This window comes from Pelodiscus sinensis, chromosome 4 (assembly GCF_049634645.1).
Source record: "Pelodiscus sinensis isolate JC-2024 chromosome 4, ASM4963464v1, whole genome shotgun sequence".
Classification (NCBI taxonomy): Eukaryota; Metazoa; Chordata; order Testudines; family Trionychidae; genus Pelodiscus; species Pelodiscus sinensis.
In genome coordinates, this window is record NC_134714.1 from 39,332,822 (window position 1) to 39,357,174 (window position 24,353).

At 41.0% G+C, this 24,353-nt stretch overlaps 1 protein-coding gene across 11 annotated transcripts in view; it reads left to right on the plus strand.

The window, feature by feature from the left end:
• Nucleotides 1–24,353, plus strand: part of CEP128 (centrosomal protein 128) — a 404,033-nt gene that overhangs the window by 345,781 nt on the left and 33,899 nt on the right. For 10 of the 11 annotated variants that reach the window (XM_075926766.1, XM_014569969.3, XM_025181170.2 and 7 more), the window contains one exon: nucleotides 17,857–17,934. In XM_075926766.1, coding sequence (XP_075782881.1) covers nucleotides 17,857–17,934 — 78 coding nt within the window. Of the gene's footprint in view, nucleotides 1–17,856; nucleotides 17,935–21,060; nucleotides 23,108–24,353 lie in introns of those variants that run through there. The other variant, XM_075926767.1, reaches the window with a different exon arrangement.

Genomic DNA, 24,353 nt, shown 5'->3' on the forward strand with positions numbered 1-24,353 from the left:
AGAGGGAGTATTTCACTTTTATTTGACATGTTCAGTTGCAACAAGCATGTTTTTTGCAAATGTTTGGACCACTTTCAGAAAATTTGTTATACAACTTTATTGAAACAGCTCCCTGGTGATTTTTATAGAACTGCATTTGCCTTCAATCACTGCAGACCAAAAAGCTACATGTACCATAATCCTGCTTCACCATGGAGAATTATATATCTAGCTCCTTTTCTATTTTTTGTACACTTCTAAGGTATAATTTACATCTAGTCTTGTTTAGAGATAAGCTTAAATCCTATAAAAAATTAAATGAATAAACAGCTTAAGATCCCAAATTATTAACAGGTTATTTACAGATTGCTTTGTGATTTGACAGCAAGATAACAATGTTTTTAGCATAAAATATGTAGATCCAATGTGTGAATGAAAATACCCTCTGCCGTTCCCATTTATTGACATGAGTAAAAACAAATGCTGAATATGTAAAGCCAAAATTTGGAGGTTAAAAACAAGATTGACCAGTCCTTTCTCTACTAGGTATGTTAAAAATCATTTAACACAGTAACCATGTAACCACTAAAAATTCTTAGTGGTTACATGCGGTGCGGACTGTGCAGTATAAAGCTTAGCTTTATATTGCTGAGCCTGCAGCAAAGCCTCCCCAGCAGTGGAACCAGTAGCCTTGCATGCCCGGTTCTTGGGAAAGAGGCTTCACTGCCCTGCCACAGCAAAGTCACCTCCCAGGAACTGGCTGCGTTTAATTGATCCCATTAACTGATAAGCATCAACTTATCAATTAAACAATAAGTTGAACTCTAACATCCCTATTCTCTAGACTTAACTCATACTTAGTCTTCCCCAGACTTTTCTCTGCCAAACCATTGGAAGATGGGCAGGATAGGATAGAGTACAACAGCAGTTTAATGCTAATATTTTAACTGGAAAAATAATGTAAACGATGGCACTCACAGTACATTAAGTGGGAAAAGTGATAAGCTTGTAACACCTTATGTGTATTAAAATATATAGTATTAATATAGTTTATTTTTCCTGATATTTTGTAGCTTTTTAAGAGTCCACAGTATTTTTGAAAGTCTACACCTAGACTTGAAAAAATGTTTTTAATTAACCAGTTTATCTGGATTGATGATTTAAACATTTATGTGCCTCACTTGGAAAAAAAAAACTTGTTCAGATCCATAATAGTTAGGTACCTGAAGCATAGAGCGCCTGCATATAACACACAATATGTCTTTATTGGACTGATAAAGGACTGCTATAGAAACTGCAGTCATTTGACACCTTTGTTTGTGCCAGAAAGAAGTGTTGCGGTTTTAAAATAATTTGCTATGGTTGTCCGAATACTATAGAGCACTTCACAGGTATTGTATAATCCTATAATATCTGAAATCTTAAGTGTCCCTGCCATTGATTCTAATTAAACTGAAGAGTAATGGGAACAGAAGGTTCTTTGGTTTATGTCCTTTAGCTAATTTAGTTTTTGACTAAAGTACAGCTTAAGAGTTTGATCTCTTCAGTAGCCATCCTGCAGCAAAAAAACTTCAGGACCAGACTTCAAAGAGAAACTGCTGAGCTACAGTTCATCTTTAAGTTTGACACAATCAACTCTGGATTAAACAAAGACTGTGAATGGCTCGCTAACTACAAAAGCAGCTTCTGCTCTCTTGGAATTCACACCTCCAGATCAACTGCTAGAAGTGGGCCTCATCCTCCTTGATTGGATCCACCTCATCATCTCCAGCCTGATCCTGGCCTGCATATTTATACCTGCCTCTGGAAATTTCCACTACATGCATCTGACGAAGTGGGTCTTTGCCCACGAAAGCTTATGCTCCTACACTTCAGTTAGTCTATAAGGTGCCACAAGACTCCTCGTCGCTTTTGCAGATTCAGACTGACACTGCTACCCCTCTGATACTTCATCTCTTCAGATGTAGCACAGTATTTGTGAGATTCTGAAGGTTCTCAATCCTTCATAAGACTGGATACTTATTTTTGTATATAAGCATCTTTCTTATAGCCTGTACCCATAGATGATTTAGATGAAGACAACTAAAAGGTTAACAAAAATAATAGTAGAGAGAGAAAAAAATTGAGATTTACAGGCATGAGGAAAAGAGAAATTTTCAGCAGAGAACTAAGAATGAGTCTTTGATGGATTTGGAGCTGCCTTATAAATTCTGTCCTGACTAAGTTATTTACTTGTTTACTGTGTGCATATAGTAAGTTAATTCAATTGTACATGTGTCAGGGAATGTACACAGGAAAAGTCCTGATATTATATTTCCCTGCAGACACTTCAGGGACAGTGCAAAAGACACTGTGCCCTCTCTCTGAACCACCATAGAACTCATCAAACTGTTTTGTGACTATCAGGGCGTTAAAACACACACACACACACACACACACACACACACACACACACACACACACCCACCCCTGAGAAGAGATCATAAAGACTCTATAGATATAAAAGGAAACACTCACTCAAGGGGACAGACAAAATTGAGCTAAGGTGAACCTAGACTCCAGAGGTTGGAGATTCTACAGTGAAGTAAGCTTACCTAATATTTAGGACTGTTGATTAATTGCAGTTAACTCCTGCAATTAACAAAAAAAATAACTGATGTTAAAAAATCATGATTAAGCACATTGTAAAATAATAGAGTACCAGTTGCATTTTATTAAATATTTTGGATGCTTACCTACATTTTCATATATATTTATTTTACTACAAAATAACAAGTGTACAGTACTCATTATATATTATTTTATTACAAATATTTGCACTGTAAAATGATAAATAAAAGAATCAGTATTTTTCCATTTACCTTATACAAGTGTAGGAATTAATCTCTTGATTGTGAAAGGGCAACGTCTAAATGTATTTTTTTTGTTATATAACTGCTCTCAAAAACAAAACAATGTAAAATTTTAGTGCCTACAAGTCCACTCAGTCCTATATCTTGTTCAGCCAATTGCTAAGACAAACAAGTTTGTTTGCATTTATGGGAGATGCTGTTTCCAGCTTCATGTTACAATATTACCTGAAAGTGAGAACAGGCATTCTCATGGCACTGTGGTAACCAGCATTGCAAGGTATTTATGTGCCAGATATGCCAAATGTTAGTATGCCCCTTCATGCTTCGGCCACCATTCCAGAAGATAGGCTTCCATGATGAATATGCTAATTAAAAGAATGTGTTAATTAACTCTGTGACTAAACTCCTTGGGGGTGAATTGTATGTCTCCTGTTCTCTTTTACCCACATTCAGCCGTATATTTCATGTTATACCAATCTCAGGTGATGACCGAGCACATTGCTTAGAACAAGAAGTAATGGGCTTAAACTGCAGCAAGGGAGGTTTAGGTTCCTAACTGTCAGGGTAGTTAAACACTGGAATAAATTGCCCAGGGAGGTTGTGGAATCTCCATCTCTGGAGATATTTAAGAGTAGGTTAGATAAATGTCTATCAGGGATGGTCTAGACAGTATTTGGTCCTGCCATGGGGGCAGGGGACTGGACTCGATGACCTCGGTCCCTTCCAGTCCTAGTATTCTATGATTCTATGTTCATTTTCAGAACACTTTCATAGAAGATTTGACAAAGCACAAAAAAGGTACTTGTGTGAGATTTCTACAGCACTCAATCCAAGATTTAAGAGTCTGTAGTGCCTTCCAAAATCAGAGGCACGAGAAGTGGTGCATGCTTTCAGAAATGTTGAGCACTGCTCCAATGTGGAAACTACATTACCTGAATCAAAGGGGTAGCCATGTTAGTCTCGATCTGCAAAAGCGACAAGGAGTCCTGTGACACCTTATAGACTAACAGATGTATGCAAGTGGGTCTTTGCCCATGAAAGCTTATGCTCCAATACATCTGTTAGTCTATAAGGTGCCACAGGACTCCTTGTCGCTTTTACATTACTTGAACCATCAAAAAAAGAAACTTAGCTTTCTTCTGGTGGCATTTGACTCAGGTTATAAAAAAGAACATACATCAGTCCACTCTGCTTTGGGTCATTATTGATTAAACCCCATTATCAGCATGGACGTATTATGGTAGTTGAAGCATGAAGGAACATAAGAAACTTTAACCCATGTGGCACATAAATATTTTGCGACACCAGCTATGACAGTGCCTTCACATACCTAGTCTCACTTTCAGATGACATTGTAAATAAGAAATGGGCAGCATTATCTCCTGCAAATTGTAACGAAGCTTGTTTGTCTGAGTGACTTGCTAAACAAGAAGTAAGACTGAATGGAATAGTAGGCTAAGATTTACATTGCTTTATTTTGGAATGCAAGTATTTTTACAATATGTAAGTTCGACTTTCATCATAAAGAGATTGCACTACAGTGCTTGTATTAGGTGAATTTAAAAATACTATTTCTTTTTTACAGTGCAAATACTTTATTCAAAGATATATGAAGTGAGCATTATACACTTTGTATTCTGTCTTGTAATTTAAATCAATATATTTAAAATGTAGAAAATAACTAAAATTATTATATAAATGGTATTTTATTATTGTTTAACAGTGTGATTAACTGCAACTATTTTTTAAATTGTTCAATTAATCATGATTTATTTTTTAAACTTTTGACAACCCTACCAGGATTATAGATATGATGGACATATATGTAGATCCTTTCTTGTTTTGAAAACCTCCTTTCTTATTTTGCCTCCCGTTAAGATTAAATAGTACTTTGTTTTAAGAATGCTATTTGGCATCACTGTATTCACCATCAGTTGTGTTGAGGTAAGTGTGACTGGTTATATTGTAATCTAGAATCCAGTCTAAGAAAACATTGCAGGAAAAGGAATGGCATGAGATTAAATACCTGGATCACTGTGATTTCCACTGCAAGTCCACATGTGCTTTAAGCATTAGATTCGATTCTTTTCAACAGGAGTGTCCATTAGGGCCATGCATGCACCCAGTTACTATTTGTGCTCTAGTGCCTTCATTACACTGAGATCCACACAACTAGTGATTGACTGCTATTCCTACTGATTTTCTAACTTTCCCTTTCTCCGCTAATTTAAGAGAATTTACCTTCACCGTTCTTATACAGTTTTATTTAATTTTGATGTTCCGTGAAAAAAAGAAATGAAACCCTTCCTGGTCATCCCCAAACACCCTTACAAAGGGGTGAGTCACTTCATATCAACATGACTTTCACTAAATCACTGGTGGGCTACATGCACTGGGGTTCTACCTGTGGCCCACACAGCCTCAGTCTGCTCCCTTCTCCTTATGCCTATCACATACTGGGGCACTGGAGCCCCACAATTCCTACTACTTCCCCTACCTCCCAGCACCTTCAGAGCACCATGAATGCCATTCATGCTCAGGGAGGGAGGGTAAGGAGTGGGGACACAGTGTGAATCAGCAGGTTCATGGTGCTCTGAAGGTGCTGGGAGGTAGGGGAAGGAATAGGAAGTGTGGGGCCCCAGTGCACGAAAGGCATGGCGGAAGAGGGCAGACGGGGGGGGGGGGGTGCACGGGCTTCAGGTAAAAGGGCCACAGGTTGTCAACCACTAGCATCATGCAGGCCACTCAGATGGAAGCCCATTCATGTGACCCACTCGCTAGTCTTGGTTGCCTACCACTGCACTAAATTGTTGGAGTTTAAGCTTTGCCTGTCCTATAATAGACTCATCCCCTTCACTGATGAATGCAGCCATTGCCTCTTCTTCCTGAGAGTATGAGTATAAAATGACCACAAATAAATTAAGACAGGAAATTATAAGAAGATTTTTATCATCAGAGAAGTGAGGTTCTGGAACAGCCTTCTAATAAGGTTAATGGGGGCAAATACTCTGATTAGTTGTAAGATGGAACTTGATAAATTTATTATTGGGATTATATTACGGGATTGCCTGTCCTGAATATCCTATAATAGGATGCTCTCTGAAGACCCAGAAGATTCTTTCCTGTCTTCTGTTTCCCAAATCATATCCTAGTTATGTATTTGATCATTTTCCTCAAGAACCTGTAAGGTCAGGGTCATGCATCTGAAGTTACATCTGGTTGAACAATGCATTCATGTAATTTCAGAGTCTGACAACCACCTGAGCAGAACGAAGAGAGAGTATTGCCCAACACTCTCTTGAGTAGGCACCACACAGTAGGATCAGGCAGTGAAAGATGGGCAACAAAGAGGATGCTTTTGAAATTGGCACCAACAACCTTAAAATCACAGCTGATAGCTAAATCCTTGTTATGGAAGGGCATCGTTGAGGAACAATCCTACAAATGCATAAACACACCTTCAGACACTACATGAGAAACTCCTACTAGGAGGACATACATCATTACTCCTCCAAGGACAGAACCACCAAAAATGGAGTAGCAATGGTATTGGAGTCCATAACCAAAGTGATGAAAATCCTATGCCCCTGGCAGAAGTACCTGTATCTCCTGTCCCTAAGTGGCAACTAGTACTGGATCTAGTGCAGATGATGCATTTTCTCACAGCACTGCCTTTCAGAAGGCTACTTATCCTCACCCTCACTATTTTACTCTTTGTCAGTGGCATTGAGCAGAGATGCTTCTCTCTTGCCTTCAGAGAGTGAAACTTGGAATAGTATTGATGATTCCTTGCCAAGAGTTCTGCCCCAAGCTAGATAAGAGTGGGAGTTGGTCAGATCCTTAAAGCATGCCATTTTGTCTATATCCATCTCACCGTGGACCATCATTGTAAATGAGCCAGAGCAGAGATCTCTCTCTCATGTATCCAGAAAAAGGACAAGATTCAACAGCTTTGTTGGCCAGATCTCTAGCAACAGAGTCTAATGATGTCTTACAGTAAATGGGGTTAATGGAAGGTCAACAGTGATCCCCAGCTTCACCCAAAGAGCTGTCGTCTTCATCACCTGATGAGGCAGTGGCATCAGTCCCTACCTTGCTGGTTGATGATCTCACAGTCTTCCATGAGTTTTTATCCTATATAGAAGAGACCCTAAACATCAATAGAGTTACCCAAGAGAAGTCCACAAACTGCTTGCTATTCTCAGCTGCACTACTTTAGCCAGAATTGCTCTTTCCATCAATGAGGGCATACTAGAGCCAGCTAAGACATTGTGGCAAACCCTGGCCAATCTTCTTCCCACCTCTGAATGCCTGGAAAAGGGTAACCAGGTAACTTCAAAAGGCTTAAAACACCTTTACCCCAAACACGGAGTCCTTACTATGGTCTAGCAGAAATCCAAGTCTTCATAAGATACTCCTAAGGACACAGACTCAAATCAGACCTATTTGGGCACAAAGCATACTCCTTGGCTTCTCTTCATCTCCAGGTGGTGAACTACAAGTCTTGTACATGAAATACAACTTACTTGTATGTGAATGGCCACTTCCTTCCTGATAAAGTTCCCACCTTAGTTAAAGGGAGGAGTTTAAAAAGATTAAATAGTTGCAAACATGGCACTGCAAACAGCCATGAATGCATGTGGCATAGCTATGAGGTTGATGGACACAGACATCATGATGAGATGGATGTTTGGCTGCTACTGTCGGTGAAACCCAAGAGGAACTAGCTGGGACAGGTTGTGACCTCCTCTGTACTATTTTCAGATGTACTGAGACAACACAGAACTTGTTTTTCCTGTCAGCCTGGGCACCCTGTAAACCTGTCTTGCTGAGCCCAGTTCTCCAGCCTGCTTTACACAGAGACAGGAACAGGGCACACACTGTAAGCAGTTCAGTGTAAGACCTTTCCCCACCACTCAAGTACACAGCCCCTTTGGGAGCTGAACACTGGATAAATCAGTCTTATGCTATATAGAGCTCTTTACAGTATAAACTCATGAAATGTGTCCTCTTTCTCAATGTAAAGAAAGCTATGCACAGATTCTTGCCTTCCCCAAGTAACAATTATTTACACTGTGTTTATTAAAGTGATTTTTTTAAGAATAAAAGATAGCACACAGAACAAAGTAGGTCACTAAGCAAAATAAAATAGAACATGCTAACTAAGCTTAATACACTAGAGAAACTAGCTACATGTAACATCTCACCCTAAAAGTTTTTCTAATAATTTTTACAGAGTAGACATCCTTCCAAATTGGGCTGAGTTCCTTCCCCCAGTTTAGTCTTAGTTGTTTCCAGTAGTCATTTTGGGTAAGGTAGCCAGAGAGAAATGATGACCTGGGTTATCTTGCTCCCCACCCTTAAATAAGTTTTACAAAAGATGGGAATCCTTTAAGTTCAGTCTATACTTTTCCTTTTCTCTTGAAATAAAATATGAAGTTTAAGGTATATTCTAGCATTAGGTGACATGGTCACATGTCTCTGCAAGGCCTCTGTCTCAGTGCTTCACAAACTGGCTCACATGCCAACAGAAAGATAAGCTCCATTGTCTCTTGCTTATGGGCCCTCACACTCCTGAAGTGTGTAAATAGTAGGTGTGACCCAAAGCTGCAAACATGCAGTTACAGACACACAGTTCAATATTCCTGACTTGATCTACAAAGAATGATACATGCATACAAATGGGATAATCATATTCAGTAGATTACAACTTTTCAGTAATATCTCAAATGAAGTATTTTGTATAAAGCATATTCCAATTATGTCCTATTCATATTCCCAAGCATATTCCCCTAAAGAATATGGAATGCCCTGTCAAATAAGTCACCATTGAGTTCCTGACTTTTGAGGTCAAAGAACCAGTCAGGTGCTCCATTCACTGAAAGACTTAAAGGTTATGTTAAGGTCTATAGGGATTTTTACTCTAGGTGCCTACCAGTGATCTTGCAAGTATCAGCACCATCAGAGACAATGGACATTCTCATACTCTATGGGCCTATAATCGGAATGTCAGCCTCATGAAAGATCTCTGTACTCTAGGACAGTGTTTCTAAAAGTGTTCCGTGGAATCACTTTGAGAAACACATTAACCGGCCGCGGGAAATGATGGCCCAGCCCACACCGCTTCCTGTGGCTCCCATTGGCTGCAAAGGACCAGTGGCCCGTTAATGTGTTTCTCAAAGTGATTCTGTGGAACACTTTCAGAAACACTGTTCTAGGAGACAGCCATGATTTTCTCTTTCTTACCTGAAACATCACAGAGGCCACTACTTTGATAAGAGTGTTTGGAGTCATACCTGTGTTGATCTAAACCCTCTCTTTACCCTCAAAAGCCTCTTTCCGCTGAGTTTGGTCCACTGTTACATCAGACACATGGGTCAGAGACATCAGCAAGAATGCAATGCTATTCATTTCCACACTTTATATACTACCTGCCTCCTTTCTCCTTTCCTCTTTGGGTCCCTTTTGTGACACTTAGCTGTTCAACCCAGATAAGAGGAGGTTGTGTCACCATCTGCCCTGCAATTCTGGATGTCCTAAATGATATGCAGATTTGTCCCTGACACTAACAGCCAGCCTGGAGGTCAAATCCTGGCTTCCCCCACTCAGTTACATTTTACAATCCCCACAGCCTCCAGTTCCAAACTTCCTCAGAACCATCTGCCCTGGAATGTCCAACTCTTTTGCTGAACACTTAGAAGTTAAGTTCGCTGCTCCCTTAGGCTATGTCTACACTTGCGACTTCTTGCACAAGTATGACAGTTCTTGTGCAAGAATCCGCAGAGCATCCACATGGCTTGCCCATCTTGTGCAAGGAAATTTACAGTATGGCGTGGTAAGAGAGGGCTTCTTGTGCAACAGCTATGCTCTTTTTTAACAGGTGTAAGCCCTCTTGCGCAGGAGCTCTTGCGCAAGATGGCAGTGTGAACGCTCTGCAGGGATTTCTTGCGCAAGAAAGCCCTATGGCTAAATGGCCGTGAGAGCTTTCTTGCGCAAGAGAGCGTCCACACTGCCATGGGCACTCTTGCGCAAAAGCACAGCTTGCACATGGCAGTGTGGACATTTTCTTGCGCAAGATTTCTTGCACATGAACCCTTGTGCATGATGTTCTTGCTCAAGAAGCTGTGAATGTAGACATAGCCTTAAAGAGAGAACACTTACTGATTTATTACCTTAATAAGGGTTAACCATCTGTTTTAATCAAAGCACTACATTGATTTATAGGAAAAAATAAAGCATGTTTATTAAACAAAAGGTTATAGATTTAAGTGATAGGTAATATAAAGAATAAAGACAAAGAATTAAGATCAAAATAAAAAAAATCTTCTAAGCTTAAAACTTAAGTTAATGAGCTAGAATTTTTGTTCAAGATGATTTTCCAACTTACTGAACCTTTTCCAGCATGACTGGTTGTTCCTGATAGGATCCACCCTGATAGAATCAGAGTGCTTGTTTCTTTGTCCCCTAAAGAAATGGATGCCAAAAATACTTTCTGCCCTTGTTTATATTTTCTCAAAATCATTGACCTGCTTGAAGAGGCAGGAAGGCTACCTAGAGGTACACTCTCTATCCCCACTCAAGTTTATTATTTGATCATTTTTCCCCAACTTACTTTCCTGATGGCTTTCTTTACTTTGGCTGTAAATGTGCCTTCATTATCTCTGACTTATGATGAGGCTGGTCAGACAAGTAAATATGCATTCCTATGTCTAGGACAGACTGGGATTATGCATTCCTTGTTGATCATAAGTCTAGCACATGGATCACACAAGAATATTAAGGATCAGTGATTTATTATTTTTAATGATATATTACATGTCACTTTTGGGGTATATATATCATGACAACAATGTGCTAAGTGCAGTGAATATGTTAGGTCTGACAAGAGTCGCTGACATGGAGTAGTGAAGATAGTGGGTCTCTGTTTCACACCTTCACACAACAGCCTATTAGTTACAGAAATGGTGCCATTGGTTTATCGCGACACCTTAGAATTATTATGGCAGTATGCCAGAAGAGGCTTTTATTCTGATACTTCTTCATCCCATCCTCAAACGTCAAAGCAAATACCTATTCCTACTCAGGTTCAAAATGGTAACACTTGCTTCTGTCATTCCATTTCTCTAGGATCAGGACTGATTATTGGCTGTCAACTAACAGGCAACATCTTTCCACATTCACTTGGCCCCTGAAAAGTACTTGAGATTCATACAGGGGCCAAATCATTATAAGTACAAGGTACTGCCATTTGGATTCTCCAAGGCACAAAGAGTCTTTACAAAATGTCTAGTAATGGTGACACCCTGCTTGATGAGACAGGACATTTATCTCTGTCTTTATCTTCAGGATTGACTGATCAGCTATAAATCCTAGCAGGGCCTGTTTAATGGAGACAACAGATTGACAAGAAAGTCCTAGTGACACCTCATGTCCTCCCAGAGTTGACATCATGGTTAGAACCAAAACATAAGATGATAGAAACTATTCTCATCTGCATGCCCTACCAAAACTTTAATCACAGGCACAAGACGGACAGGTTAGGGAGTTCATCTGAACGAGTTACAGATGCACGGGACCTGGCTCTTGAAAACCGTTCACAAAATACAGGTCTTTACATAAATGTCCTGTAACTTAGAGCCATCAGGCTAGTTTGGTATGTAATTTCTTACCTGTTCTACCAGATTCCACAGTGCAAACTCTGATGGTAAACATCTCTGTGATGTGCTATATAAACCATCAAGGAGACACCTGCTCATCATCCCTCTGTTTGGAGTCTGTTAAACGCTGTGTATGCCACCCATATAGGATATGAAGATATATAGAACCCACTTTTCAGATGAGCTGGAGTGAAAATAACAGGAGCCCAGAATTTATAACAGAAAAAAGAAGGCAGAAAAAATGGTACCTGTCAATTGTTGTACCGGTGATAATGAGGCTAATTGAGTGGACAGGAAGTGTCTCATACTTAGCTTTTAATGTAAATGAGGTGTTAAATGCAGGAAGGCTGGCATTATAATATAACATCCAGTTAATGTCTTTGTTCAAGCCCAGGGAAACAGTGTCAGATTTGCATATAAATATCAATTCCGCACTCACTCTCTGTAATTGGCTTGTGAAATACCTTTTTAGAACAATGGCTACATTTAAATCCATTAATGAGTGCCCAGGCAGGTTAAAATGTTCCCCTAAAGGTTTATGTGTGTTACCATTTTTGATGTCTGACTTGTGTCCATTTATCCTTTGTCATAGAGATTGTCCAGTTTGGCCAAACACATGTCAGGGGCATTGCTGACAATTTATGACATATATCACATCAGAGGAAGTGCGGTTATATTAGTCTCTGATGTGCCATATGTGGTTAGGTCCTGTGATGGTGTTGCTTATATAGATTAAAGATGAAAGTGACTAGTTGACTATCTCATAAGCATATGCTTGAGTTCCAGTGTCCCTGTGCTCCCCGCGTGCTTTACTTTTGAAATGTACAAGAGCTCCCTGATGTTGGTGATATAGTGGAATATGGTGTTGGTGAGTTATCTGGCAGCCTTCTGTTCATAATCTGTCCTCTACATGATGACTATAGCACCCCCTTTGTCAGCCTCTTTGATTTTGAGGCTGTGGATAGTGTTGCATTCTGCATGGCTGATGTTATATGTCACATGATGTTTGTTCACAATGTCAGCCTGTACGTTTGTGGAAGCAATCGATGTAGAAGTCCAGATTCTCATTACGACCATCAGGAGGGGTTCACATCTTCCTCTTGTGGGGTTGGTATAGAGAATCCTGAGGGTCAATGTGATTTTCAGTGGTATGTTGGAAATACTCCTTTTGACAGGCAGAGAAAATAGGCTTCCAGGTCACCACAGAACTGAGTCATGTATGGGAATGGTGGGGCAGAAAGAGAGTCCCTGAGATAAGAAAAACTTAAAAAACAACAAATAGACTAGTAGCACCTTAAAGACTAACAAAACATGTAGATGGTATCATGTGCTTTCGTGGGCGTAACCCATTTCTTCAGATGACTGGAGTATTAGAAGTCCAGATCCAAAAATAAATAAGGGGTGGAGGGGGAGGGAAAAGAGAAAAAAGGAAGGAGAAAGAAAAAAGAGAGAGAGAGAGAGAGAGAGATGGTTCAAATAGTTACAAGAGGCTGATAAGAACAAATCTCCTGAGATAGAAGGGACTCTTTGCCAAGCTAAAAGTGTGGTTGGATACATTGACAATGTTGTCAGGTGAATTGAGAGTTCCAAAGTTGTTGAACCCTGAGGCATGTAGGAGTTTAGATAATTTATTGTCCTTTTTCTTCTGTAAGGAAATGAAGTGAGCATTGTAAGTGGCTTTGTTTTTTGTGAACTCCAGACACAAAGAAGTTTGTGTGGAAGCTTAGTTTTTTATGAAACATTCTAGTGTTGAGAGCTCCATCTTGATTTTCTTCTGTTCATTGTATAGGATACTGAATAGGTGGTTCCTCAGTTTCTTTGAGAGTATGTGGCACAATCTGTCACTGTAGTCTGTGAGGTATATAGATTATAGTTGCTGATCCCCCATTTTGCTGACACCAATTCACAAAGAGTCAGCAGAAGACACCTTGTTTTCTTGAGGGAGGGCGGTTGCTAACATGCTTTATGTGACCTGGGGAGATGAACATCCTGGATTTACTTCCAGATTTTTTTAACTGAGCAAAAACTAATACTTTTGTAAATTTGGGACTGTTATTAGACCAAGAAACTAATTTCTTATGCAAGTTTTGGATCACGCACCACAGCTTTTTTTTATTTATTATTTGCAGTTTCACAAAGAGAAACAATTTTTTCAAAAAGATGAGACAGGCCTGCTTTCCTTTAGTACAGGGATGGGGAAACTTTTTTTGGTTTGGGGGGTGCTGACCCACAGAAAAATCCACTGAGAGCCACACACAAGTCACAAGTGAGTAAGCTTTTGTGTGCTCCATCCAATCAGCAAGGGCTAGAAGGTTAGCACCAGCTCCCCAGTGCTAGAGAGGTGGGGAGTCCTGAGCCCCAGGGACTGGATCCAGGCAAACCAGGGACTGCATCGGCCCCTAGGCCTTAGATTCCTGACTCTTGCTTTAGATTACTGCTTTGTTTAATCTGTTTATCTATACTGTTCAGAAACTTAAATTTTTGATGTTTTCATCTTCACATTACCATAAGGTATGGTATTACTGAGGTTTTTAATTCTCTGGGACAGGAACTGGTTTTTTGTTTCAGGTGTACATGCTTTAGCACGTGGATGGGAAAAAGGTGGCTTGTGGATCAGTTCTGGCCCATGGCCACCTCATTGGCACCCTTATTACACAGCATCTGCTACTTTAAGGCTGGCTCTCCATGCTCTGCACACTAGGGAGAGATGGAGAGGCTTCACACTCTGTCCCCACCCCCTAGCAAAATCTCTTAGCTCCCATTGGCCAGTTTTCAGCTAATGGGCACTGATACATTTTGCTGGAGGCGGGAGCAGCAAGTGAATCCTCCTTCCTCCCTCACTCCCCCTTTATGTGCTGGCGCAGAGCCACATGGAACAGCTGGCTAGGCAGACAGGCATGGAGCCTGTCTCAGGTTCATGCTGGGCTGCTGGCTGGGAGCTGCCTAAGTAAACACCTCCCAGCCAGAGGCTGCCTCTGACATTCCACTTCCACTCTCCCCCCAACTTCTTGCCCCAGATCACCAACCCTCCCATCCCCACCACAAACCACAGCTCACCATCCAAACACTCTGTATCCCCACCTCCTCCAGGTCACAACTCCCTCCCAGACACTGCACTCCCTTCTACACCCTTCCCCCAAGCCAGAATCCTCTCCTGCATCCATAACCCTCTCCTTTATCCAAACTCTCTCTGACTCCACACCCTGGTGCTCTATCCCAAGCTCCCTTCTACACCCCACACTTCCTCCATAAAATGCAGGTCTTGACCACTTACCAAAATTTTGGGGTGGCCCCCCCCCCATTAAAAATTATTGCCCATCTCACTCTTAGCAGAATGGGGATTCCTCTTGGCACTATTTCAGGCAAATAAAAATAGTTTTCTGGAGTGACATTGGAGTATCTGTTCCATTACTCTTTTGTCATTATAGACTCTTTTATCTGTTTAGATGATTGAGGTTTGACTCTAGCGACGTTGTTAAGAACTGCACACTTTGCTATATTTACTCCATCTAAAAAGGGAGTCTGATAGAGATTGATTTTCTTTGGGGAATAAAGAAGACTTGTAAAGCCACATTAAGTCTCTGGCCAAAGAGGTGTATATTTCCTGCTCTAATACTGACCATGGAACATTTTTTAATTCGTTATGTTGCTTCCTTAATGTTTTGGGTAACCGTTTATTTGATACAGATTGTAGCCTTCTGGGGCAGACTGCACTAAACATGTAATGTCCTTGCTTACAGCTATCCACTTGTTTCCCTCTTGTACTCTGTTAAAATTAAAGGTATCCTTGTCACTTTCTAAAATTTGGTCTTGGACCTAGTAAGGATGGTCTTGCTGTCTGATGAGTTGAACTCTCCAGGACGATCAGTAAAAGTTCTTTATTTGAAGGTCTTGAGCTAATTTGAACAGATTTCAGAGCATGTCATTTGACTAATTAATTTTGTGAGATTTGTGTGTTTTTGCTTAGTTTTAGTTTGTATTTCAGCTTGTAGAAGCAGCAATAAGGTTCATGGTTGTTTGTATATTAGGAACTAGATTAACAGAGTGGGATGCAGAGGACTGTAATTTATACCAAGATGTGCCAGTGAGGCCTCCTATGTCTTATTCACTAAAAAAAAGAAAAAAAAGGATGTTGCTTCTAGGTGCCTTTTGGTAATAGAAGAATAGCCTTTGTACAGCTCTAGAGGAACTTGGTCAATAGGAATGCTGAGGAGATGCTCAGTATTAGTGCATGCACCATGTAAGTTAATCACATACTTTCCCTGAATCTTACCTCCCACTTATTTTCAGTTGTGCTCAACTTGCTATCGGTTGGATTTGTACCATTGGCATAGGTATGAAATTCTCCACAGCTAACTTGCTATTGATTCACTACCCAAAACTTCCTAAAATCTTTAGTAGATATATTTCTAATATAAAGTGTTTAGTATTTATACACACATTCTTTGGATAATTCTTAACTGTAAATGTTTCTATTTATGAAAATTGACTGTGGTTCATTCCTCTTTGGGGGGACGGTTGCTCATACACACATACTTCTGTTGCAGATTTACAAATTAATATTTTTGTTAAATCCACTTCACTCCTATAATTACAATGCAAGGAAATTGCAGGTTCTTATGGTTATTCTTAATATCACTATGCTAGTGCTATGACAGTTTGGGACCCATGGGCTGCCAACTGAGGTACTTAAGATACCACTGAGTCCACCTTCTCTACCAGCTTGGGACCCCTTTTACTTGCTCTTTCTGAGCCAGGCTCTCAAATCTCCTCTAGCAAAATACATAGACAAGGCCAGGACCAGCAACAGATATAAACACCAAAATTATCTCTGGGAGGATTCAGTGTAAGGAATTTATTACAGCACCCAGATGTTTATGCCCCCTTGAGGTTCAAACCCAAAATTATATGACATTCACCTCCTTTCTCAATGTGAAGGAAGGTATGCATAGCCTAATGCACCCACTCCCCCATTAGAAATTACATAAACTGGGCTGTTTTTTAAACCAGAAATATGTTTGTTAACTATGAAAAGGTGCATTTTAAGTAGACAAAGAGGTAGCAAGCAGAACAATGCAAATTACAAAGAAAATAATACACAGTATGCAATCTAAACTATATTCATTAAAAAACTTCAGGGAAGGAGAGGATAGGAGCAGAAGAGCCATCCAGTTGTTTTCAGCAGAGGCGAGGGAAGAACAAGCTCAGGCTTTTGAGGGGAAGGGCAGAGAGCTCTGCCTGATTTTAACCAAGTCTGATTTACTGCTGTTCTCCAGGAGGTGGGCAGGTGGTGAAGTCAGCCAATTGTAAGGGGATTTCTCAAATTTCCACTAAAAATGTGCATCCCTAAGCAATGTAGTTCATTTCTAGGACATTTTGTTTTCTAAAGCTGCACCCCCGGAGCCCTTAAGAGCTACACAAAGTTAACACTGTCATCCAAATTCTTATCTCATATCTCAGTCACTGCAAGGTCCTTTTATTGTCCTGCTCATACCCAATCAGAATGCCTCTACAGAGATCATTTTCTTAGCATGTTGTTTTAACCTCATCACTGTTCTCTTTGTTTCCCTCTGCTGCCTTCCTCCTCTGACACATCAAGCAAGCTAATTGTTTCCATTTTCAAGACACATCCCTGGCCTGCCTATCATCTCTCATTCACTATTAAAAAATTGACTCTCACCTCATTTGGTCTATGATACCAGTCTCCATTGCAGGCTTGTTAAATAAGATCTTTCATGATTTCTCCATGTGACATCTTGTGCTTAACAGGATCTTCCTGTAAACCTCTGTAGAATTACTTCAATATCTTCCTTCAAAACCCTCCTTTAAAACTCTCCTTTGCTAAGATGTCTATAAAAAACCTGTACAATTATTCAGCAGTTGGAATTTGGGAACCTGAGACCAGAGCCTATCTTGCTGGTCAATACCATGTTTCTTTGCATTCCCTCATTTGTCAATATTCATCTATTGTCTCGTGCCTTAAAATCCTTCTTTAATGTCTCTGGGCCAGGACTTTTCTTTTTCTGTTTGTACAGCATCTAATACAGTGGGATCTGGGTCCATGGCTCCTAAAGGCAGTGGTGGTGATGGTAGTGGTGATGATGATATTAAAAATTATAAATGATATCCATTGTGAATAAGAATCACTGCAGTCAAGAAACTGATGACAATTCTTTGAGTGCTCATGGATAAGAGTACAATTTGTTGACAATTGCATTATTGTTGTCATTTTTAGTTGTAAGGAACCATTATTTTTAACTGAGTAGTTTAATGGTACATGCATGTGTTGTTTCAAATTGAAAAATATGGATGAGAACATTTATAAAAATGTTTATAACTCTTTGTTTTTCTTGTGCTCTATTCTTCAGAGTACTCGAGTGGCCTTGGACCATTTAGAGTCTGTTCCTGAGAAGCTGAGCCTTTTGGAAGATTTCAAAGAATTTGGAGTGAGAAAATTTTCACTTCTTCTCAGTATTTCTGAATTGAATAATTGACAACTTCCTGATGTGCAAAAAGAAATCTATTATCTAGAGGACATACAATAAAATATAAACTACAGTATCCCAATTTTAACTCATAGTAATAGTGGGCTTTATTTCCTTCTCTTGGGAAATTAGTTGAAAATCGTGAAATTAGTTTAGCCTTATACCAATAAAAAATGCTGGAATACTATATTATAAATCTTTCAGTTTAGGCAAGCCAAGACAACTGAGTAAACTATTTTAAGTGCTGTTGCTATAGACCTTACTGATCTGTTCAAAATACGTTAGTGTGATAGCTTTTTTTATTGGTGATTATAATTTGTGTCAATAATTAGAATGAAGCAGCTTACTTGTAATTTTTTTAGAGACAGTACATCCTACAGATTCTGCAGCAGTGCTGCTGACAAGTACTGTAAGAATAATAATGGGTTAAATCATAGAATCATAGCACACTAGAACTGGAAGCAACCTTGAGAAGTCATTGAGTTCAGTCCCCTGCCCTCATGGCAGGACCAAGCACCATCTAGAATAGATCATCCCTGACAGGTCTCTGTCTAACCTGCTCTGAAATATATCCAGGGATGGAGAGTCCATGGCCTCTCTAGGCAATTTATTCTAGTGTTTAACCACCCTGATAGTTAGGCAATTTTTCCTAATATCCAACCTAAACCTCTCTTGCTGCAATTTAAGCCCACTGATTCTTGTCCAGTCATCAGAGTTATTCTCCCTCCTCCTTATAACACTCTTTTAGTCACTTAAAAATCACTATCATGTCCCTTCTCAGTCTTCTCTTTTGTAAACTAAACAAGCCCAGTTCTTTCAGTCTTCCCTCACAGGTCATGTTTTTTAGGCTTTTAATCATTTTTGTTGCTCTTCTCTGGATCTTCTCCAATTTCTCCACATCTTTCTTGAAATGTGGTGCCCAGAGCTGGACACAATACTCCTGTTGAGGCCTCCCTCAGATTTTACTAAATTACTTGATGATTTCAATAAGAATTTTGCTTGTGTAAGGACTTCAGGATTTCAAATAATAATAATACTGACTTTCATACTTAACCATCATCAGTAATAGATCACTTTGAACACTGCAATCAAATCCATTTATACCAGTTTTTAAAATATCTTTCTAACAGATTTAGAGGAGTGAAAATTGCTGATGTTTGCAGCAAATCTGCCTGTACAGGCAGTCCCCGAGTTACGCGGATCCGACTTATGTCGGATCCGCAGTTACGAACGGGGCACTTCCTCTCCCTGGTCTCGAGCAGACCAGGGAGAGGAAGCAAAGCGGCGGCGGAACGCGCGGCCAGCTGACAGCCCAGAAGCGTCTGGGCTGTCAGCTGGCCGTGCCCTCCGCTCTGCTCCCCCCCCCCCCCCTCTGCAGACCGGGGGAGGGGGAGCAGAGCGGAGCAGAGCAGAGCGGCGGAACGCGCAGCCAGCTGACAGCCCAGAAGCGTCTGGGCTGTCAGCTGGCCGCGCGTTCTGCCGCTCTGCTCTGCTCCGCTCTACTCTGCTCTGCTCCCCCTCCCCCTGGTCTGCAGACCAGGGGGAGAGGGAGCAGAGCGGAGCACGCGGCCAGCTGACAGCCCAGACGCGTCTGGGCTGTCAGCTGGCCGCGCGTTCCGCCGCTCTGCTGTGCTCCGCTCTGCTCGCCCTCCCCCTGATCTGCAGGGGGGGGGGAGCAGAGCGGAGCTCGCAGCCAGCTGACAGCCCAGATGCGTCTGGGCTGTCAGCTGGCCGCGCGTTCTGCCGCTCTGCTCTGCTCCGCTCTGCTCCCCCTCCCCCTGGTCTGCAAACCATGGGGGAGGGGGGAAGCAGAGCGGAGCACGCGGCCAGCTGACAGCCCAGACGCGTCTGGGCTGTCAGCTGGCCGCGCGTTCCGCGCTCTGCTCTACTCTGCTCCCCCTCCCCCTGGTCTGCAGACCTGGGGGACGGGGAGCAGAGCAGAGCAAAGCCGCGGAGCCCGAGGGCAGCAGGATAGCCACGGCACGTCTGGGCTGTCCCGCTGCCCGCGTGTTCCGCCGCTTTGCTCCCCGTCCCCCTGGTCTGCAGACCAGGGGGACGGGGAGCAAAGCAGAGCAAAGCCACGGAGCCCGAGGGCAGCAGGATAGCCACGGCGCGTCTGGGCTGTCCCACTGCCTCCGTGCTCCGCGGCTTTGCTCCGGACGCCTGTGGTACAGCAGCTGGGGCACTGCCCTTTGGTCCCGTAGCGCCGCTCTGGGTGCCACTGGACCAACCCAGCAGCACCCCAGCTGCTCTGCCCCAGGTGTCCCCTAGTCAGCAGCTGCTGAAAATGACCAGTGGCTGACTACAGGAAGCCCCTGCCCCGGGCTTCCTGGAATCAGCCGCTGATCAGTTTCAGCAGCAGCTGACTTGGGGATGCCTGGGGTTCTTAAGTTGAATCTGTATGTAAGTCAGTTCCGACTTACATACAGATTCAACTTAAGAACAAACCTACAGTCCCTATCTTGTACGTAACCCGGGGACTGCCTGTATTGTTTCTAGACATTGTTTCTCACCTAATACATAGAAAGCATGTGTTTGGGGTTGGTTTTTTTTTTGTTTTGTTTTGTTTTACAGCATAGCTGTCAAATAAAGATATATGGCTGTCTTGACTCATAGGGACTTATAGATAGTTTTGAGAGAGACTGTCAAGGCTGATATGCCTACAATTAAATCTTTTGGGACTTAGTGGCTAAATTGCTGTGCTTTAATTCTTTTACATTCATGACAGCCACATAAAATTAGGAAATTCTGTTCTGAAAACCTGTTGTTATTTTCTAAAGGAAAATTGGAGACCCAATAAGTCAATCAAACTTTTAAATCTGAATTGTTTAAAACATCTGTAAGTGAAAATGCACATAAATTTGCATTTATTTTTATATATAATCTTTCAGACTGAGAGATCCACAAGCACTTCACAAATGATGTGTATTGAAGACACCATATACTGGTCTTTAAAGCATAAGACTATGAGTTAGGAGACTTTGGGACTGATTCAGACCTCATCTTGGAGGAATTTAAACTTGGGTTTCATGTATTTCAAGAGAGCACTCTAGCCACTGAACTATGGGACGTTCTGGTCTTTTTCAGGCTCTCCTGTCAAAAGTTCTTCCACTTGAATTAATAATTAACTAGACATTGGAGTAGGGGCTTGAAGTTGGGTCTTTTATAACCTAGGTGAGTATCCTAACCACAGAGCTATAGAGTAATCTCATATTTTTTCCTCTGGACCAATGACTATTTATTGTCATTCATAGTAGCAATTAATAGTATTTTATAATTTGTTTATAAAAGTGGAATACCTTTGGGGAGAGAGAGTGAGACACCCATACCAAAATATTCCATAATCTAATGGTTAGCACAGTCTCCTGCAACTTGGGGCTACTCTATTTAAAGTTCCTTCTCTGCCTCAGGTGGAGGAGAGAACCAGACCTGGAGACACTAGCTGACTGTACTAATCATTGAGCTAAAAATTGAGAGGTGGTGTACCATCAACACCACAAACACCACCTCCTTTTGTAGTTTTGTGAAGGACACCGTAAATCCCAAACATACTTGGCAAATTCAAATCAAATTTGCAAATAGTTTCCATTTGAACAAAACTATATTTTTTAGTGAATAGGCTATTTGCTCTGAATATTTTATCCAACTCTAGTTCCGATATACCTCAGCGTGAGTGAGTCCAGCATCACACTCCTGAGCTCTAATCCTGGCAATGTGATTTGGGGAAAGAAATTGCACCTCTCTATGCCTCACTTTCCTTCCATGTTAAATGGAGCTGATGATACCTCACACTCACAGAGGAGTTGGAGTGTCTGGGCAATTAGTATTTGTGAAGCACTGTGAGATTACCAATAGGAAAGCATTTATTCTGATTATTGTACTTACATGAACGCTGAAATATAGCCAGTGTTGGAGTGGGGAAGCAAACCCTTCTGCATAAAAGGTGTGCAGGGAGAATTTTAGGGAGTCACCTGGGCAGACTTTTCAGAGAAGTGAAATGAGTTGGGTAATGGCCACATAGAACAGACAGAACCTCCATTTTTAAGGTCTTTTCTGAAGAGCTTCTACCCAGTAAATAAATTTGGTGGTACTCATGTACCAGCTTTGAAAATTAAACCTGTGATAAGAAGTTGAGTTCTTTTGACTTGTATAATCATCATAATCAGTACTGAGGGTCCTGATATTTACATTGAACTAATAAATCTTTTGGTGAAATGCTTGCCCAATTAGACCCGAACTTACTCTCCAGTAACTGTGTTGAGTCAATAAAGCCACCCATAAGTAATGGTAGGGGAAAAATGCTTTTAGTCAGTAAACTATGTAGAGAAAATATATAGTGAAATAAATAAGGATTAAAAAGATCTGATTTCTCTCCCTGCTCTGTCATAGACCTCTTGTGTAATTGTGGGCAAATCCATGTAATCTCTGTTTGTTTCCGTTCTCCATTGGTAAAATGAGGAGAGCACTACTTAATTTCTTCTTCACTTTGTCTGCCTTGTCTGTTTAGATCAGTGATGTACAACCCAGGCTGGTGAGTGTCCCACATGAGTAGCCTTCCTTTGTCTCAGTGGGCCTCAAGATTGTCATAACCAAAATGGTCTCCCAGGATAAGATAGTTTGCTAATTGCTTGCATACCTAACATTTGTGGGGTGTGCAATGCTGCATTTTGATTGGATGCAAAGGGTTCTCAAAGTCAATGGTTGTTATCCACAATCAGCACGTACGTCACTTCACATGCCCTTAGTTTTCATGTATGTCACTTCAGTAGTACCAGTAGGAAAACACTACATATACGAAAATCAGTGGAATCTGGCAACCCTGCGCATGAGCAACATTAAACAAAAATGTCTCACGGACCACACACAGAAACCTGATGGGCCACAGGTTTTATATTTTAAGATATTTGAGGATGGGACTGTCTCTATCTATGGCTTTTATAGAGTTCCTAGCACAGAAAGGCCACTAACTTTGATGCGGCTGTATAGTCATTCAAATTATAAATAGTTATAATATCATAATTAAGGCTATGAGTTAATCATGGGTGATTTTAGTAAAAATCACAGTCAGTAAACCAAAATTCATAGTCTGTGATCTGTCCATGACTTATACTCAAGACTAAATCTTAGTGGTGAGGAAGGGATACTGATAATGGTGGGGGGAGGAGGGGAGCAGCACCAGCTGCGGGGGACCACTGAGCAGCAGCTGCTCTGGCTGCCTACGTAGTCCCCTGGGCCAGCCATACTAGCTGCTACTTGGGGCGGCCTAAGCAGCAGCAGCTGGTATGTCTAGCCATGGGGGCCATTCCAGTGGTGACTGGTACAGCTGGGTGCAGATCTCTTCCAGCATTTTGGGTCAGCCTCACTGGCCACTGCAGAGGTAATGGAAAATCAGGAATGTGTGACTTCCACAACCTCTGTGACAGACATGGAGCTCTAATCATCATAATCTTACTCTGTTGAGTAAGATCACGACATTTTTGTGTAACCATATTTCTGACCACAAATGTCCAAGCTTATTTTCTCAAGCCAATATACCAAGAAAGCTCACATATTTAATAAGAGTGCATTTTCTAAGCCAGAGAAGTACTCTCAAAAGGACATTTCAGCTGTACTACAACTTTTTCAGATCCTACAAGCTAAGTAGTATCAGTCCTGAGTCGTATTTGAACAGAGACCTCCAAAAACACCAAAATACTGTAGAAAATGGTTGTGAGGAGTTAGTACATGGAATACTTTCTTCCAAGTCAGTCTGCCGTAGATTGCAGATCTATAATATAGATCTGCAACTCAGGGTTCAGTTCAAATCCTGGTTTTTTGATCAGGCATATGTCTAGTTCTATATGTCTATATAACCCTGTATGAAAGCTTGTCACTTGGTACAATCTGAAGTACAAAAAATATTATTTATTAAAAGTGAGTTCTGTTGTGTTTCCTAATTAGTATACCAGGTATGTGGTCGTTATCATGTAAATGCTTGAAAATTCTGTCTTTTCTGAATGTTTTCCTACATTAAGCTACAGTAACTGCCTGCTTGCAGTATTACAGAGAGGTAGATTTTTATCCCTTTGCTGTGAAGGTAGATGTGGATTTCAGACACTATTAGTATTTCACTTTGAACAGATATATTTAAAAATGATGCTTCCATATTATAGGAAATAATTTCTCTTTTAGATCCTGATAAGTGCAGCAGAGTCCTGGAATATTACAGGACACTGCCAGTAAATTTCACTTTGCTGTAGGATGAAAAAGTTAAGCACTTCAACACTGTTTTTCTCTTTCCAGCACTAACATTATTGTCCCACAATGTCAGTGGAAGAGTGGATTTGGGGAAAAGGGGGTACTTCTGTGTGAAATTATGATTCATAGCCTCTGTTGCACCC